Source organism: Salvelinus namaycush, unplaced genomic scaffold (genome assembly GCF_016432855.1).
Source record: "Salvelinus namaycush isolate Seneca unplaced genomic scaffold, SaNama_1.0 Scaffold1600, whole genome shotgun sequence".
Classification (NCBI taxonomy): domain Eukaryota; kingdom Metazoa; phylum Chordata; class Actinopteri; order Salmoniformes; family Salmonidae; genus Salvelinus; species Salvelinus namaycush.
This window is the reverse complement of record NW_024058343.1, coordinates 16,742-33,301: the sequence shown is the minus strand read 5'-3', so window position 1 is coordinate 33,301 and position 16,560 is coordinate 16,742. Positions and strand designations below refer to the sequence as shown.

At 40.1% G+C, this 16,560-nt stretch overlaps 1 protein-coding gene across 1 annotated transcript; it reads left to right on the top strand.

The window, feature by feature from the left end:
- The first annotated feature begins 6,048 nt into the window (after positions 1 to 6,048).
- Positions 6,049 to 16,194, top strand: LOC120037173 (H-2 class I histocompatibility antigen, alpha chain-like). The gene is made up of 8 exons (XM_038983345.1): positions 6,049 to 6,170; positions 12,556 to 12,828; positions 12,955 to 13,248; positions 13,347 to 13,631; positions 13,826 to 13,945; positions 14,102 to 14,125; positions 14,458 to 14,504; positions 15,192 to 16,194. The coding sequence occupies exons 1-8, from the start codon at positions 6,107 to 6,109 to the stop codon at positions 15,201 to 15,203; spliced, it is 1,119 nt and encodes a 372-aa protein (XP_038839273.1). The 5' UTR covers positions 6,049 to 6,106; the 3' UTR covers positions 15,204 to 16,194.
- The last annotated feature ends 366 nt before the right edge of the window (positions 16,195 to 16,560 follow it).

Genomic DNA, 16,560 nt, shown 5'->3' with positions numbered 1-16,560 from the left:
ATGGAATAGCCTTCATTACTCAGAACAAGATTAGACTGACGAGTTTCAGAAGAAAGTTATTTGTTTCTGGCCATTTTGAGAATGTAATCGAACCCTCAAATGCTGATGCTCCAGATACGCAACTAGTCTAAAGAAGGCCAGTTTTATTGCTTTTTTAATCAGGACAACAGTTTTCAGCTGCGCTAACATAATTGCAAAAGAGTTTTCTAATGATCAATTAGCCTTTTAAAATGATAAACTTGGATTAGGTAACACAACGTGCCATTGGAACACAGGAGTGATGGTTGCTAATAATGGGCCTCTGTACGCCTATGTAGATATTTCTTAAAAAATCTGCCGTTTTCAGCTACAATACTCATTTACAACATTAACAATGTCTACACTGTATTTCTGATCAATTTGATGTTATTTTAAAAGACGTGTTTAACGTGTTCATTATCTCGATATGTGGATTGAGAAATCAAATGGAACCTTGTTTACAAGTCTATATAGAAAAGAAACGGACAGAAATACTCTATTACAGGGTGACAGCTTCCACCCTGAGCCATTAAAAAGAGGACTTCCAAGAAGCCAATTTTTTAGACTGCGCCGTATATGCCACTCCACAGATGATTATCTAGAAAAAGCAGCGGAGATGCGCATGAGGTTTCTAAAAAGAGGCTATTCGTCACAATGTGTGGATGAAGCTCATAACTTGGCATTGGAAAAAACACGAGATGAACTGCTACAAAAAAGACCCGCTAAAGCTACAGAACACTCCGTAATGTTCACAACTACATATACTTTGAATTCGCGAAAAGTGGGAGAGGTGGTCAAGAAACACTGGCATATTTTATCATCGGACCCAGCTTTGCCGGCTGAATTTAAATATCCACCACGTATTGTGTATAGGAGAGGTCGCAATTTACGCGATAAATTGGTTCATGCCAACTGCCAGCCACTTAAGAAAATTAGCCAAGCACTTTTACGCCCTCTACCAAATGGTAGCTATAAATGCAGAGGATGCGCACAGTGCAACAATATGATGAAGTGTCAATATTTCTGTCACCCACACACAGGAAAAAGGTTCCAAATAAATGACATTATTACGTGTTCCACCACCCATGTTATTTACATTATTAAATGTCCATGTGGGCTCTGTTATGTCGGTAAAACCACCCGCTCTCTCAAACAGAGAATTAGTGAACATAAAAGTTCAATCAGGAGAAACGACAGGGATTATCCAGTCGCTGTACATTTCAATGACATGAAGCATGACATTTCCACTATTAGATTTTGTGGCATAGAGAAAGTTAAGATATCAGACAGGGGAGGTGATATTAATAATACTCTGAGTAAAAGAGAATGTTTTTGGATTTTCACCCTCCAGACATTGTTTCCAAAAGGACTTAATGATGAAATGCCTTTGTATATTATGCTGTGAATTGGAACATGAAATGTGTGTCTCTTGTAGATTATTCTGACGTTTTTCATATGATGTACCCAATGACTAATGAAAACTTGCTATGTCCTCATTGAGATTATACAGAAGTGTTCAATACGCCTTATTTATACACTTTTGTAATATTTATGAAATGCACATTGTTATATTTGGTAGCACTTATTTATTTTCCTTTGCCTCCAACCCCCTTCGATGTGTAGAACGGATGTGGGTGGGGCCAGGTCTACATAAGGGTGCAACTTTCAAAAAATCCCAAAAGCTCTGACGAAGGCCGTGTGGCCGATACGTAAGCTTATTAAATATCGGTGATACTATCAAGAGCAGTGTGCGGTTTCCTTTTTCCTTCATTTTAAAAGAACAAAAAAAATAGCTTTTCTTTCAAAAACAAGGGCATTTCTAAGTGACACCAAACTTTTGAATGGTAGTGTATGTGAACAACAGCTGGTGCACGATATCTAAGTAACTCTTGAGGTTTTGCTCACTTGAGGTAGAGTATCTCATGATAAGCTGTAGATCACACTATCTACCTAGAGAGTTTATCTGTATTTTCAAAGCTGTGTACATACTACCACAGACTGATTCTGGCACTAAGACCGCACTCAATGAGCTGTACACCGCCATAAGCAAACAGGAAAATGCTCATCCAGAGGCGGCGCTCCTAGTGGCCAGGGACTTTAATGCAGGGAAACTTAAATCAGTTTTACCTCATTTCTATCAGCATGTTAAATGTCCAGAGGGGGGAAAAAATCTAGACCACCTTTACTCCACACACAAAGACGCGTACAAAGCTCTCCCTCGCCATCCATTTCGCAAATCTGACCATAATTCTATCCTCCTGATTATTGCTTACAAGCAAAAGTTAAAGCAGGAATCACCAGTGACTCGGTCTATAAAAAAGTGGTCAGATGAAGTAGATGCTAAACTACAGGACTGTTTTGCTAGCACAAACTGGAATATGTTCCGGGATTCTTCCGATGGCATTGAGGAGTACACCACATCAGTCACTGGCTTCATCAATAAGTGCATCGAGAATATCGTCCCCACAGTGACTGTACATACATACTCCAACCAGAAGCCATGGATTACAGGCAACATTCGCACTGAGCTAAAGGACAGAGCTGCCGCTTTCAAGGAGCAGGTCTCTAACCCGGAAGCTTATAAGAAATACCTCTATGCCCTCCGACCGAACCATCAAACAGGCAAAGAGTCAATACAGGACAAAGATCGAATCGTAATACACCGGCAGCGACGCTCTTCAGATGTGGCAGGGCTTGCAAACTATTACAGACTACAAAGGGAAGCACAGCTGAGAGCTGCTCAGTGACACGAGCCTACCAGACGAGCTAAATACCTTCTATGCTCACGTCGAGGCAAGTAACACTGAAACATGCATGAGAGCATCAGCTGTTCTGGGCGACTGTGGTGATCACGCTCTCCGCAGCCAATGTGAGTAAGACCTTCAAACAGGTCAACATTCAGAAGGCCACAGTGCCAGACGGATTACCAGGACATGTACTCCGAGCATGCGCTGACCAACTGGCAAGTGTCTTTACTGACATTTTCAACCTGTCCCTGTCTGAGTCTGTAAAACCAATATGTTTCAAGCAGACCACCATAGTTCCTTTGCCCAAGAAAGCGAAGGTATCCTGCCTAAATGACTACCGCCCCATGGCTACGTTGGAAGCCATGAAGCGCTTTGAAAGGCTAGTCATGGCTCACATCAACACCATTATCTCAGAAACCCTAGACCCACACCAATTTGCATACTGCACCAACAGATCCACAGATGATGCAATCTCTATTGCACTCTACACTGCCCTTTCACACCTGGACAAAAGGAACACCTATGTGAGAATGCTTTCATTGACTACAGCTCAGCGTTCAACACCATAGTGCCCACGAAGCTCATCACTAAGCTAAGGACCCTGGGACTAAACACCTCCCTCTGCAACTGGATCCTGGACTTCCTGACAGGCCGCCCCCAGGTGGTACGGGTAGGTAACAACACATCCGCCACGCTGATTCTCAACACGGGGTCCCCTCAGGGGTGCGTGCTCAGTCCCCTCCTGTACTCCCTGTTCACTCATGACTGCACGGCCAGGCACGACTCCAACACCATCATTAAGTTTACTGATGACACAAAAGTGGTAGGCCTGATCACAGACAACGAGAGGAGGTCAGACACCTGACAGTGTGGTGCCAGGACAACAAGCTCTCCCTCAACATGACCAAGACAAAGGAGATGATCGTGGTCTACAGGAAAAGGCGGGCCGAACACTCCCCCATTCACATCGACGGGCTGTAGTAGAGCGGGTCGAGAGTTTCAAGTTCCTTGGTGTCTACGTCAACAACAAACAAACAAATCATGGTCCAAACACACAAAGAAAGTCGTTAAGAGGACACGACAACGCTTTCTCCCCCTCAGGAGACTGAAAAGATTTGGCATGGGTCCCCAGATCCTCAAAAAGTTCTACTTTACAGCTGCACAAGTGAGAGCATCCTGACCGGTTGCATCACCGCCTGGTATGTTAACTATTCGGAATTCCGACCGTAAGGCGCTTCAGAGGGTAGTGCGTAACCTGTACCCCGGACATTGACTCGGTACCAGTAACCTCTGTAAAAAGCCTCATTATTGTTATTTTATTGTGTTACTTTATTTATTTATTATTATTTTTTACTTTAGTTTATTTAGTGAATATTTTCTAAACTGCATTGTTGGTTATGGGCTTGTAAGTAAATAATTTACGGTAAGGTGAATTCACCTGTTGCATGTAACAAATAAATGTTGATTTGATATGCTGTACATACTGTCCGGTCCATAATATTTGGCACCCTTGAAAAAGACTGTAAAATAAATAATACTGAGCTATATTGTATGCTCCAAAAATTGTGGTACTTTTTTTGGGCACGATAGTACTTTTAAAACATTAAAGACTGAGAAAAATATATATATATTTCGAGAAGAAAGTTGAAATACATTTGAGAATAAAGTAACATTTTATTGTGTGTATAAAGTGGCAATATTTTGAGAATAAACTCAAATATAAGATTTCCACCAGTCTAATGTCCATTGCTTGTGTTCTTGGCCCAAGCAATTATCTTATTATTATTTGTGTCCTTTAGTAGTAGTTTCTTTGCAGCAATTTAACCATGAAGGCCTGATTCACGTAGTCTCCTCTGAACAGTTGATGTTGAGATGTGTATGTTACTTGAATTTGAAGCATTTATTTGGGCTGCAATTTCTGAGGCTGGTAACTAATGAACTTATCCTCTGCAGCGGAGGTAACTCTGGGTCTTCCTTTCCTGTGGCGGTCCTCATGAGAGCCAGTTTCATCATAGAGCTGGATGGTTTTTGCGACTGCACTTGTAGAAACGTTCAAAGTTATTGACATGTTCCTGGATTGACTGACCTTCATGATTTAAAGTAATGATGGACTGTCGTTTCTCTTTGCTTATTTGAGCTGTTCTTACAATAATATGGACTTGGTCTTTTACCAAATAGGGCTATCTTCTGTATACCCCCTACCTTGTCACAACGCAACTGATTGGCTCAAACGCATTTAGAAGGAAAGAAATTCCACAGATTAACTTTTAACAAGGGCAAGCCTGTTAATTGAAATGCATTCCAGGTGACTACCTCATGAAGCTGGTTGAGAGAATGCCAAGAGTGTGCAAAGCTGTCATCAAGGCAAAGGGTGGCTACATTGAAGAATCTGAAATATAAAATATATTTAGATTTGTTTAACACTTTTTTTGGTGACTAAAAGTCATAGTTTTGACATCTTCACTATTATTCTAAATTTTAGAAAATATTGAAAATAAAGAAGAACCCTTGAATGAGTAGGTGTGTCAAAACTTTTGACCTGTACTGTATGTCAGATCAATCAATCATTACATTATGATGAGATATGCATCATCAGGGAAAAAGACTGACAAACCGATAAACAGAAAATGTATGTCAATGTAAAATACAAAGTATCATAATTGTTACATAATACAATTATTGAGGGTATGTGAATGTTTATTTATGTTGTCCATTATATAAGTTATCCAATCCTACCTATAGTGAAAAATCACAGTATTTTGATAGCCTTTTTATTTTAAATAAAATGTCAAATTGCAATACAATAACAAATGAACATAGGACATCACTGCAATTACATGTTCTCGAAAGAAACATAAAATAACATTAAAGTAAAGAAAAGAAACAAAAGAAAAATCACTACACCTGAATTGTCAGTGACAACAGTTTCAAAGGTACCTCAAATAAAATAAATAGAATAAGGTCAGAGGTTACAATTGTGTAAACCTATGATAGAATTGTAAGAATTTTAATTTATTTTTTGTTCTTGACTTATTCTCGAGATTTTATAAAATCATTGATTTCAAGTAAAAAGATGTTGTTATATTTTCATAGCCTTGGCTATATTTTTCTTCATTCACCACAGGCTACAGGCACGTAAACCTCCAATGCTCTATTTTACCTGACAACAGCTAGATTTATTTCAGCCCTCAAATCATTGGATAGAAGAAAAAATAGAAATACTCTTCAAAGGGGAAGGAACGCAACGCAATATACATTTGTGAAGGAGCGTTCCATCGACATATACGTTTTAAAATAGGGATGTAGCTTAAGAAAACGGCTGTAGTTTAATTAATAATAAGATGAATATATCTCATTTGACGGTTTTTGTTTTATATTTTTCACTAGAATGTATTTGCCAGAGCGGTAAGTTGTGCACTCGAATATAACATGTTAAAGTAAAAGAATACTTTTAAAGTCGTTTACCATTAAACTTAACGTTATACTGCTGCGGTCTATTAGCGTAATAGTCTAACGTTACTTGTTTTAATTACATTTGTAGTCGACCTTTATGCGCGTTCCTCCATCCATTGTATCTTTCACTGGAAATGTATTGCAATAAGAACACACAAATGTGTAAGGAAACCGATCAAATATATTAATGAGCTTTTTTACTTAGCTTAGAACAAGCATGGATAGCATTATCTACTTTTTTTTAAATCACAAAGTAAAATATGTGCAAAGCAGTTTTGATGTTTGTAATGTGTTTGCAATTTTATGTAACCGATGTGAAATGGCTAGCTAGGCAGTGGTGTTGCCTCTAGCAGCCTTTCAGTCGGTGACGTCACTTGCTCTGAGACCTGAAGTAGTGGTTCCCCTTGCTCTGCAAGGGCCGCGGCTTTTGTGGAGCGATGGGTAACGATGCTTCGTGGGTGACTGTTGTTGATGTGTGCAATGTTACACACATGTTAATTAACTAACTCACTTTTGATAGTGCAACTTATCACCTCTAAAATGTAAATAAAACTTTATAAAGAGTTTATATGATGTGTCATTATACAGACCTATTTGAAGGTTTGTGTCGAATTTGAATCGGATTTTTAGGGCGACGCTAAAGTTATCTTCAGAAGTAAACAACAGCTGTCTCGGTTTTTGAGAGTCATGATGGCTTGCAGTGATGACGCAAAAAAAATGACTAGGTATCCCCCAACCAGTGTTGCCAACTAATATTCAGGGTAAGTTGCTAGAGGCAGGTTGATTTGTTGCTAAAAGTTGCTAAATGACGTTGTGATGTCATTGCGTGGTAACGTAAAACTGCGTCATTATGTAGAATACATAACGCAATAACGTTACTCAAAATGACTGGCCATCTCGGCAAAAAATATGTTTTGACATTTGTTCAGGTACAGACTCCCACTCTTTTCTGTACTTCTGGCTATAGAATTTTGATTGAGACATGTTAATTGATGTTGTAAGTTCTGTTCGAGATCAAACATTCGTGACCAACTATATTCATTGGGTTTGGCTTGTCGAACCCGTACTACTACTGCTGCAGTCAGCCAACAATGATTTGCAGTTTGCTGAAATTGCTGGTGGCCTGCTGAGCGCCTGCTGCTGACGTCACTCACAATGCACTTTTGCAGCCAGGCACGTGTGTTGTGACAGAGAAAATCGTTTTTGTGTCATTTAGAGGGAAAATGCATGCATTTTAGCTTTTGAGTCACTTTTCAAAAGTTGCTAAAAGTTCCAAATACATTTTAAAAATGAGCTACATTTGTTGCTAGGTGCTGTTTGAAAAAAGGTTGCCAGGGTAGTCTGAAAAGTTGCTAAATCTAGCAACAAAATTGCTAAGTTGGCATCGCTGCCTTCAACGGGCATGATACACTAGCACAGGTTGCTGCGCGGTGCAACACCGCTTCCCATTCATTTCAATGGAAGGAAAGCGGTGAGAAGCGGACCCAAAAGGTGGCGTGGGAGGCGGTGAAAAATATGAACTTTTCTCAACTTTATGCAAATCGCCAGCAGCGACCAATCATATATATATACACTGCTCAAAAAAATAAAGGGAACACTAAAATAACACATCCTAGATCTGAATGAATGAAATATTCTTATTAAATACTTTTTTCTTTACATAGTTGAATGTGCTGACAACAAAATCACACAAAAATGATCAATGGAAATCAAATTTATCAACCCATGGAGGTCTGGATTTGGAGTCACACTCAAAACTAAAGTGGAAAACCACACTACAGGCTGATCCAACTTTGATGTAATGTCCTTAGAACAAGTTAAAATGAGGCTCAGTAGTGTGTGTGGCCTCCACGTGCCTGTATGACCTCCCTACAACGCCTGGGCATGCTCCTGATGAGGTGGCGGATGGTCCCCTGAGGGATCTCCTCCCAGACCTGGACTAAAGCATCCGCCAACTCCTGGACAGTCTGTGGTGCAACGTGGCGTTGGTGGATGGAGCGAGACATGATGTCCCAGATGTGCTCAATTGGATTCAGGTCTGGGGAACGGGCGGGCCAGTCCATAGCATCAATGCCTTCCTCTTGCAGGAACTGCTGACACACTCCAGCCACATGAGGTCTAGCATTGTCTTGCATTAGGAGGAACCCAGGGCCAACCGCACCAGCATATGGTCTCACAAGGGGTCTGAGGATCTCATCTCGGTACCTAATGGCAGTCAGGCTACCTCTGGCGAGCACATGGAGGGCTGTGCGGCCCCCCCAAAGAAATGCCACCACACACCATGACTGACCCACCGCCAAACCGGTCATGCTGGAGGATGTTGCAGGCAGCAGAACGTTCTCCACGGCGTCTCCAGACTCTGTCATGTCTGTCACATGTGCTCAGTGTGAACCTGCTTTCATCTGTGAAGAGCACAGGGCGCCAGTGGCGAATTTGCCAATCTTGGTGTTCTCTGGCAAATGCCAAACGTCCTGCACGGTGTTGGGCTGTAAGCACAACCCCCACCTGTGGACGTCGGGCCTCTGTTTCTATACCTAATTACTGGTATACTTTTCCTTGCCATTCGTCAAGTTAAAACGCGTTAGTTGCTTACCGGACCATGATAATCTGTGTGAAATGTTAACTAGCTACTATCTGTAAACTCATGTTTTCTCTACAGTATGTGGTTCATTTTCAGAATGAGAGATTTAGGTGGAAAATGATTTATTTGATAATGTCCATCATTTATGTCCAAATAGCTACTTTTGTTAGGGCGTTTAGTACACAAATCCAAACGCTTGTGCAGGTCCAGCCGAACGTTGGATGAAAAGTTTAAAAAGTTATATTACAGGTCGTAGAAACATTTCAAACTAAGTACAGAATCAATCTTTAGGATGTTTTTACCATAAATATTCAATAATGTTCCAACCGGAGAATTCCATTGTCTGTAGAAAAGCTATGGAACGCAGGTCGCTCTCATGTGAAATGCGCGTGACCAGCCCGTGGCTCTCTGCCAGACCACTGATTCAAAGAGCTCTCATCCGGTCCCACTTGACAGTAGAAGCCTCATTCAAGTTTCTTAAGACGGTTGACATCTAGTGGAAGCCTTAGGAAGTGCAACTTGAACTATATCCCTATGTGTTTTCGATAGGGGATGAGTTGAAAATCGACTAACCTCAGATTTCCAACTTCCTGTTTGGATTTTTTTCTCAGGTTTTTGCCTGCCATATGAGTTCTGTTATATTCACAGACATCATTCAAACAGTTTTTAGAAACTTCAGAGTGTTTTCTATCCAAATGTACTAATAATATGCATATATTAGCAACTGGGACTGAGGAGCAGGCCGTTTACTCTGGGCACCTTATTCATCCAAGCTACTCAATACTGCCCCCAGCCATAAGAAGTTAATTAGTTAAAATCTGCATTTTTTTGCATGTTTCGGTGCAAAAGAAAGTGTCACCTTTTCGGCCCTCACCGGTCTGAAGCTCTTGATGAGTTCTCTAGGTGTTGGGTTAAAGGGATAGTTCAGGATTTTGTCAATAAAGCCCCATTATCTACTTCCCCAGAGTCAGAAGAACTCGTGGATACCATTCTTTAGGTATCTGCATCCAGTATGAAGGTAGTAGTTAGTGGTACTTTTGAGAGCCAATGCTAACTAGCTGGACCCATAGACTTTTAGTCATTGCGCTAACACTAGTCAGTGGTAATTTTAACATGTAAATCTTGGTATGTCAAAAATACAAACAAGTGGGATGCATGCCAGTAAGGCCACTACACTACAAAACACTAAACAATTGTCACGATCGTTATAAAATGGATTGGACCAAGGTGCAGCGTGGTAAGCGTACATCTCTATTTATTTGATGGAACACCAACAAAATATAAACGAACGTAACGTTCTGCAGGCTACACAGTAACTATACAAAATCAAGATCCCACAAACAAAGGTGGGGAAAAAGGCTGCCTAAGTATGATCCCCAATCAGAGACAACGATAGACAGCTTCCTCTGATTGGGAACCATACCCGCCAACAAAGAAATAGAAAAACTAGAATGCCCACCCAAAACATACCCCGACCTAACCAACTAGAGAACTAAAAAGGCTCTCTAAGGTCAGGGCGTGACAACATTACATTAATTGCACTATACCACTACCATACCTGGCTATCAGCGGAGCCTAGTCTGGCAGCGAAACAGTTCATTCAGCCTCATTTACTGCCTGATATGGCTGACTTGTTTAAACAAATGTGGTTTCTACGGACAATTGAGATGTACAAACTATGGCATAAGGAGACGAGAAGCGGATAAGAGGCCATCCATAATTTCGATTAAGACATTGAGTGAGCTAGGATGGACAGAGTCAATATTACTATTTGTTCAGCACTTTTGAAATGTACAGTGACAGAATTCAGAACATGGGCCATCCTTACAGTATTCACCCTGTACACCAAGTCAGAACCGTAGGATAAATAAAGGGGGCATAATAAGCAGACAATGAAGGCTCTTACAATATTCAATAATTACATTTCTCAAAAACAGGTTATAGGCTACATGTGCACCACCATGTCAGAACAGTAGGTGAAATTAAAAGGTGAAAATAGACCAAATTATTAGGGTGAGGCACATGGGCTACTAAAAGCTTACTACACAACATACAGTTAGTATTACATCCTTTATGCAGCAGCATACAATACATTTTTGGACTCCACTTGTGCTGTGCTCACTTGGAACAGGAAGGTGGCATCAAACTTTGTCATCAAATTCTGGCATTCTCTGGATTTATGGTGCTTTAAAGACAACTGGGAACTAAGGAAAAAAGGTTGGATCATGGTGACGTCATTGATCATCAGGTCGTAGCTCAAGAAAGAGGCTGGAGTTCCCGATTTACAATTCCGAGTTGGATGAAAGTTCAAAACTTATTTTTTCCCCGAGTTCCCAGTTGTCTTGAACTCACTAAAGTCAGATTTTGCTGTTCCGAGGTGACAGTTGTTTTGTGCGAGGCACAAATCATGCTTCATTGACAGCATGGCCAATATTGAATGTTTCTCATTTTAAATTAGGAAAAGAGACCCTTAATATTAGACTTGGGACCCACATCCACTCCATTGTGATTGCTTTGCAATGCTTGCATTTAGGCACTGATTCCTACCAAACCACTCATTGTTGAATTTGCGATTTCCAACTTGTTGTGTAATGTTTATGTCCAATGGCCGATGAGCACCGATACGTTTTATCTATAATTTCTCTTCATATGACAAGGATTAAAAAGGATTTGCCAGTAGATTGTTGACTTGATTCATGATGATGACTGCTAGCTAAGATTTTGAAAGTATGATGTTGACATGATCAGTCCAATCAAAGTTACTGAAGATATAAAGATATAATTTATCTGTGGCCAATAACCTTGAGCTTTCTTGGATGGGCACTTCTAATGTAACTTGGGTGCTACCAAGTCTACCCTTAGACTTGGCAGTGATGTAGTGTCCCCATGAGTGACAGAACACTGAGCCAATCACGGCGCAATGCTCCGTATTTTCTGCTGTCTTGCCCCACCACCACAGAAAGCACTGAGCTAAACTGAAACACCTGCATTTGAGCTTTATTATAACTCAATTATATATATTTTTAAATGTTTCATTATATGCAAACTGATATGTGATACATATTAATGCCAAAATAACATGCAAAACAGGCAAGCCCCCCCCAATCTTTTGTATGTATTTATTTGGGCAAAAAATGTGGAGCTCAAAACGGGTCACCACTGACGCTAGTTAGCAACTTCAAAATGCACGCAGAAACATAAAAATTGTATCCAGGGCTTCATTGCCAAATCCCAGACTATCCCTTTAATGTTGCTAGAATATGTTTACAACTGGCCTAATCAACATGTGCTAAAATAGTTATCTTTGACTTCAATAGTGTTAGTTAAAGGGATACGTTGGGATTAACGCTAGTTATCATTGTCTTGTGAAACTTCCTCTAACTTCCTTCATACTGGACACAGAGATAAAAATGGTATCCATGAGTTCAACTGACTCAATCTTGAATTATCCCTTTAATATATTAATATGAAATAGGTTGATTTCTAAGTTGCAGAATGTGTCCCACTTCTCACTAATGCACTAGTGTGGGCTTATTTGTTATTTATGTCACCTACCATTTAGACAACATCATGCAAGGCCTCCCTGACACTATTAATTGAATACATTATTTTGTTGGTCATTACAGACCTATGATATAGATAAATATTTTTACCTAAAGTAATTTCCTATTCAGGTTTTACAGCATTGTCTGAGCAACATGGAGAGAAGGCAAATTCAGACAAATGATGTCAATGTTTAAATGTTTTTCCCTACAGACATCTACTCCCTGAGCTACATCTACACTGCCCTGTCAAAGACAGTAGAATTGCCTGGTATCCATGAGTTCACTGCCATGGGACTGATGAACAACCAACAGATCGATTACTATGACAGTGTGTCAAAGAAGACGATTCCCAAACAGGACTGGATGAGGGAGAAGCTGCCAGCAGACTACTGGGAAAAAGGGACTCAGTCACGCAAGAGCAAGGAGCAGTGGTTCAAAGTCAACGTCAACATCCTGATGGATCGCATGAGGCACAACAACACTGGTGAGGGAACACCTGCGATCTATCCTACGCTCACCGTTAATCTTTTAAAATTGTAGGTCATTAGTTATCCATATATATTGTCATAGATGCACCGTTCACCTTTTTCAATATTGGTTTTCCTCTCAGATGTCCATGTCCTTCAGTGGAAGGTTGGCTGTGAGATTGACCAACAGAGTGACGGCACACTGAAATTCATGAAGGGCGCTGACCAATACAGCTACGATGGTGACGACTTCCTGGCCTTTGATGATGTCACTATGCAGTGGGTGGCCCCAGTTGTTCAAGCTCAGATGACTAAGAGGAAGTGGGACGGGGTGCAGATCCTCAACACGTACACCAAGGGCTACCTGGAGAAGGAGTGTGTGGACTGGCTGTCCAAATTCATGGAATATGAGGACAAGGAATTCAGTAGGGCTGATTGTGAGTACTTAAATAGTATAGCCTAACAAACAAAAACAACCATTTGTACATGTGAGATCAGAAATAATATTAATGTTCTCTGTTTATTCCCTCTTTAGCCCCTCCAAAGGTCTATGCATTTGCTAAAAAGGCCAAAACTGCAGGACATGTCAGACTGACCTGCATGGCCACAGGTTTCTATCCTAGAGATGTGTTAATGCATATTAAGAAGAATGGTGTTCCATTAACCAAACATGATGGAGTGCAGTCTACAGGAGTCCTACCCAATGATGATGACACCTACCAGATCAGGATGAGTGTGCAGATCCCAGAGGCAGATAAGGAAACTTATGAATGTTATGTCGGCCATGGAACTTTGAAGGAGCCAATTGTGGTAAAATGGGGTAAAGTATGGCTAATTTGGTTTAGTGTTATTGATGGTTAATATGGTTTAGTATTATTGACACAGGAAACAATCTTAATTTGAACTGAACAGCATACTAACAACAGCTTTGCAAGTGAAGCAGGAACAAAACTGAAATTCGCTTCTGGTTACATATTGTTGCTTTTTCTAAATACTCTGCCTTTTGTTTTTCAGATGGAGAATGTTGTGATTGCAGTAGTTTCGGTGCTGTAGTCATTGGGGCAGTCATCACCGTTGTAGTTCTGATCTTGGTTTTGGTGGTCCTGTTTGTTCTGCACAGAAGAGGGACAATTGGTAGGTCTTGATTTATATCAATTAACAATTAAATGTTTTTGTTGTTAAATGTTAAGAAAAGTTTTATCTAAGGTACAACTATGAAAGTTGGGCTCTACGGCCAAAATCTATATGAATTATTACATTTCTATTTATTTTTCTCTTTACACATTAAAGTGATTCCTGGATTGAGAACTCGAGGTTAGTATCACAGCCTCTCCCTCTGTCTGTATACGTTGTCAAAGTCTGTTATGCCACAAATGCTTTTCTATGATGGACAATATTTACAAAACTAAGCAAATGCTGAGTTTTATAATTTAACATTTCAGTAATTTAGCAAGCGCTCTTATCCAGAGCGACTTTGAATAGTAAGGGTATACCATTTCTAGTACTGGTCCCCCGTGGGAATCTAACCCACAACCCTGGTGTTGCAAATGCTACGCTTTACCAAATGATCCACGCGGGACACTGTAGAATTGTATTGTAGCCATACATTCAAACATCTACTGACATCTTCCTGTGTTTTTCTTCAGCTAATGGCAATGGAGCGGCTGTAATGGTGCGAAAAGGAAATAGCAAGGTAAGACAACAGTCTTCAATCCCTCAAATGAACTAAATCTGTTAGGTTAGGTGTTGCTTCAGAATACAAGTATGTGTAAATACTAGCCTAATGATTTTAGATTTTGGTTTTGCCGTTCTCAAAAGACTGAGAAAATGGCTGACCCCAATATGAGAGATTTTGTGTGTGGTCTTCACCATAGTCCAAAGGTGCCCTGATTACTCTATAAGACAAGCAACGTTAGTATGATAATGAACATGCAGGGAAATCTGAGTTACAGTATGCCAGAGAACAGAACAAGGCACTTATCAATCACATATACACTAAAAAACATTGTTTGCTTACCACACAATCAGCATATGTTTCATTAACAAAAGGGTTTTATGATATTTCAATCCTTATCTCATTTTTGGGGGGCTAGACAGGGCTATATAGAATTATTATATAATCCTGAAGGACAATTATTATACAAATGTATTATTTTATGGGTAATTAAAATGAAAAGCTATGTGGTACAAGTAACCCATAATTAATTTAGATGAAATAGATTTTGCAGTACTTTAGATGACTGCTTTGTCTGACATTGTTGGTTGTGAGTTGTTTTTCCATGTCAGTAACAATAAGTAATCAGTGTAACTACATTTTCCACTGTAACTCGTGTTCAATCTAATAATGCACATCTTTTCCATGTTGTCTAATTATGTGCAGGTGGATAGATGACCGTTGGTGGCCAAACTTCCTGACCGGACCACGAAGGAACGTTAATTCATTTCATAATTTTATAGGATGGCTATTGATAACACTATTCAGTTACACAGATTCATTCTCATAAGCTAGTGATGGAAATTATAGTTACTTTGTTGCAATATGCTAAAAACTGCAATAACCCCAAGCACACATCAGAATCCTCAAAGAAATGATTAATCACAAAATCAAAATTTGTCCATGGCCATCTCAGTCTCCAGACTTTAATCCCATTGAAAACCTGTGTTTGACTTGAAGGGGGCAGTCCATAAGCGCAGACGAAGGATATCAAGGAACTGGAATGATTCTATATGGAGGAATGGTCTAAGATCCCTCCCGATGTGATCTCCAATCTGATAAATATTTTAGAAAAAGCCTCAGCGTTGTTATCCTCGCAAGGGTAGAGTGATGGAGTATTGAAAAATTGTCAACTTATTTATTGGCACCCATCTTTTAAGAATGTGGCTTTTACTAAACAAAATCTCTTGAGTAATTGTGTTCCATTTATTTGATAGTGTTTTTTGCCCTTTGCCCTTTTTATCATTATCAAGGGTGCCAATAATTATGGACGTGAATGTATATACTGCACTTCGGTTTGATGCACTGATGAGAAATAATTGCAAACTTTCCTCTGTAAATATAGGGCGGCAAGCTCACCTGATCGGAAACAGTCCAAAGACACGGCGCCGAACAAGGCTGAGACGGGCAACACAGGCCAGGAGAGTCCAACACGACACCAATTCCCTTTCTGTCGCCTCTGCATCTCGAACACAAACCACACAGCGGTTACCACACCAGCCCAGGGCTAGGGTCGCTGTGGGAGGAGAGCTGAGCAGAAACAGAAATTATGCCTATATATGTACACTGATAGTCAATCACTGTATTCTTTACCTGCTGCCTAATGATAAACAGGAAACCAAACAAACCAACACTTCTGGTGAATAGAGAAAGCAGACTATGCTTTGACTGATACAGTGCATTCAGAAAGTATTCAGACCCCTTGACTTTATCCACATTTTGTTACATTACAGCATTATTCTAAAATTGATTAAATATTTTTTTTCCCTCAATCTACACACACTACGCCATAATGACAAAGCAAAAGCAGGTTTTAATTTTTTTAAACAAATTTATAAAGATTAATAAACAGATCAAATTTACAGAAGTATTCAGACCCTTTACTCAGTACTTTATTGAAGCATCTTTTGCAGCGATTACAGCCTAGAGTCTTCTTGGGTATGACACTACAAGCTTGGCACACCTGTATTTGGGGAGTTTTTACCATTCTCTGCAGATCCTCTCAAGCTCTGTCAGGTTGGATGGGGAGCGTCGT

What these genes read in the sequence shown, in the direction of transcription:
- LOC120037173 (XM_038983345.1), top strand. Translation starts at nt 6,107, where the DNA reads ATGAATATATCTCATTTGACGGTTTTTGTTTTATATTTTTCACTAGAA. An exon ending in GCCAATTGTGGTAAAATGGG is followed by an intron (nt 13,632 to 13,825) that starts GTAAAGTATGGC and finishes TTTGTTTTTCAG; the next exon opens with ATGGAGAATGTTGTGATTGC. An exon ending in GCACAGAAGAGGGACAATTG is followed by an intron (nt 13,946 to 14,101) that starts GTAGGTCTTGAT and finishes TACACATTAAAG; the next exon opens with TGATTCCTGGATTGAGAACT.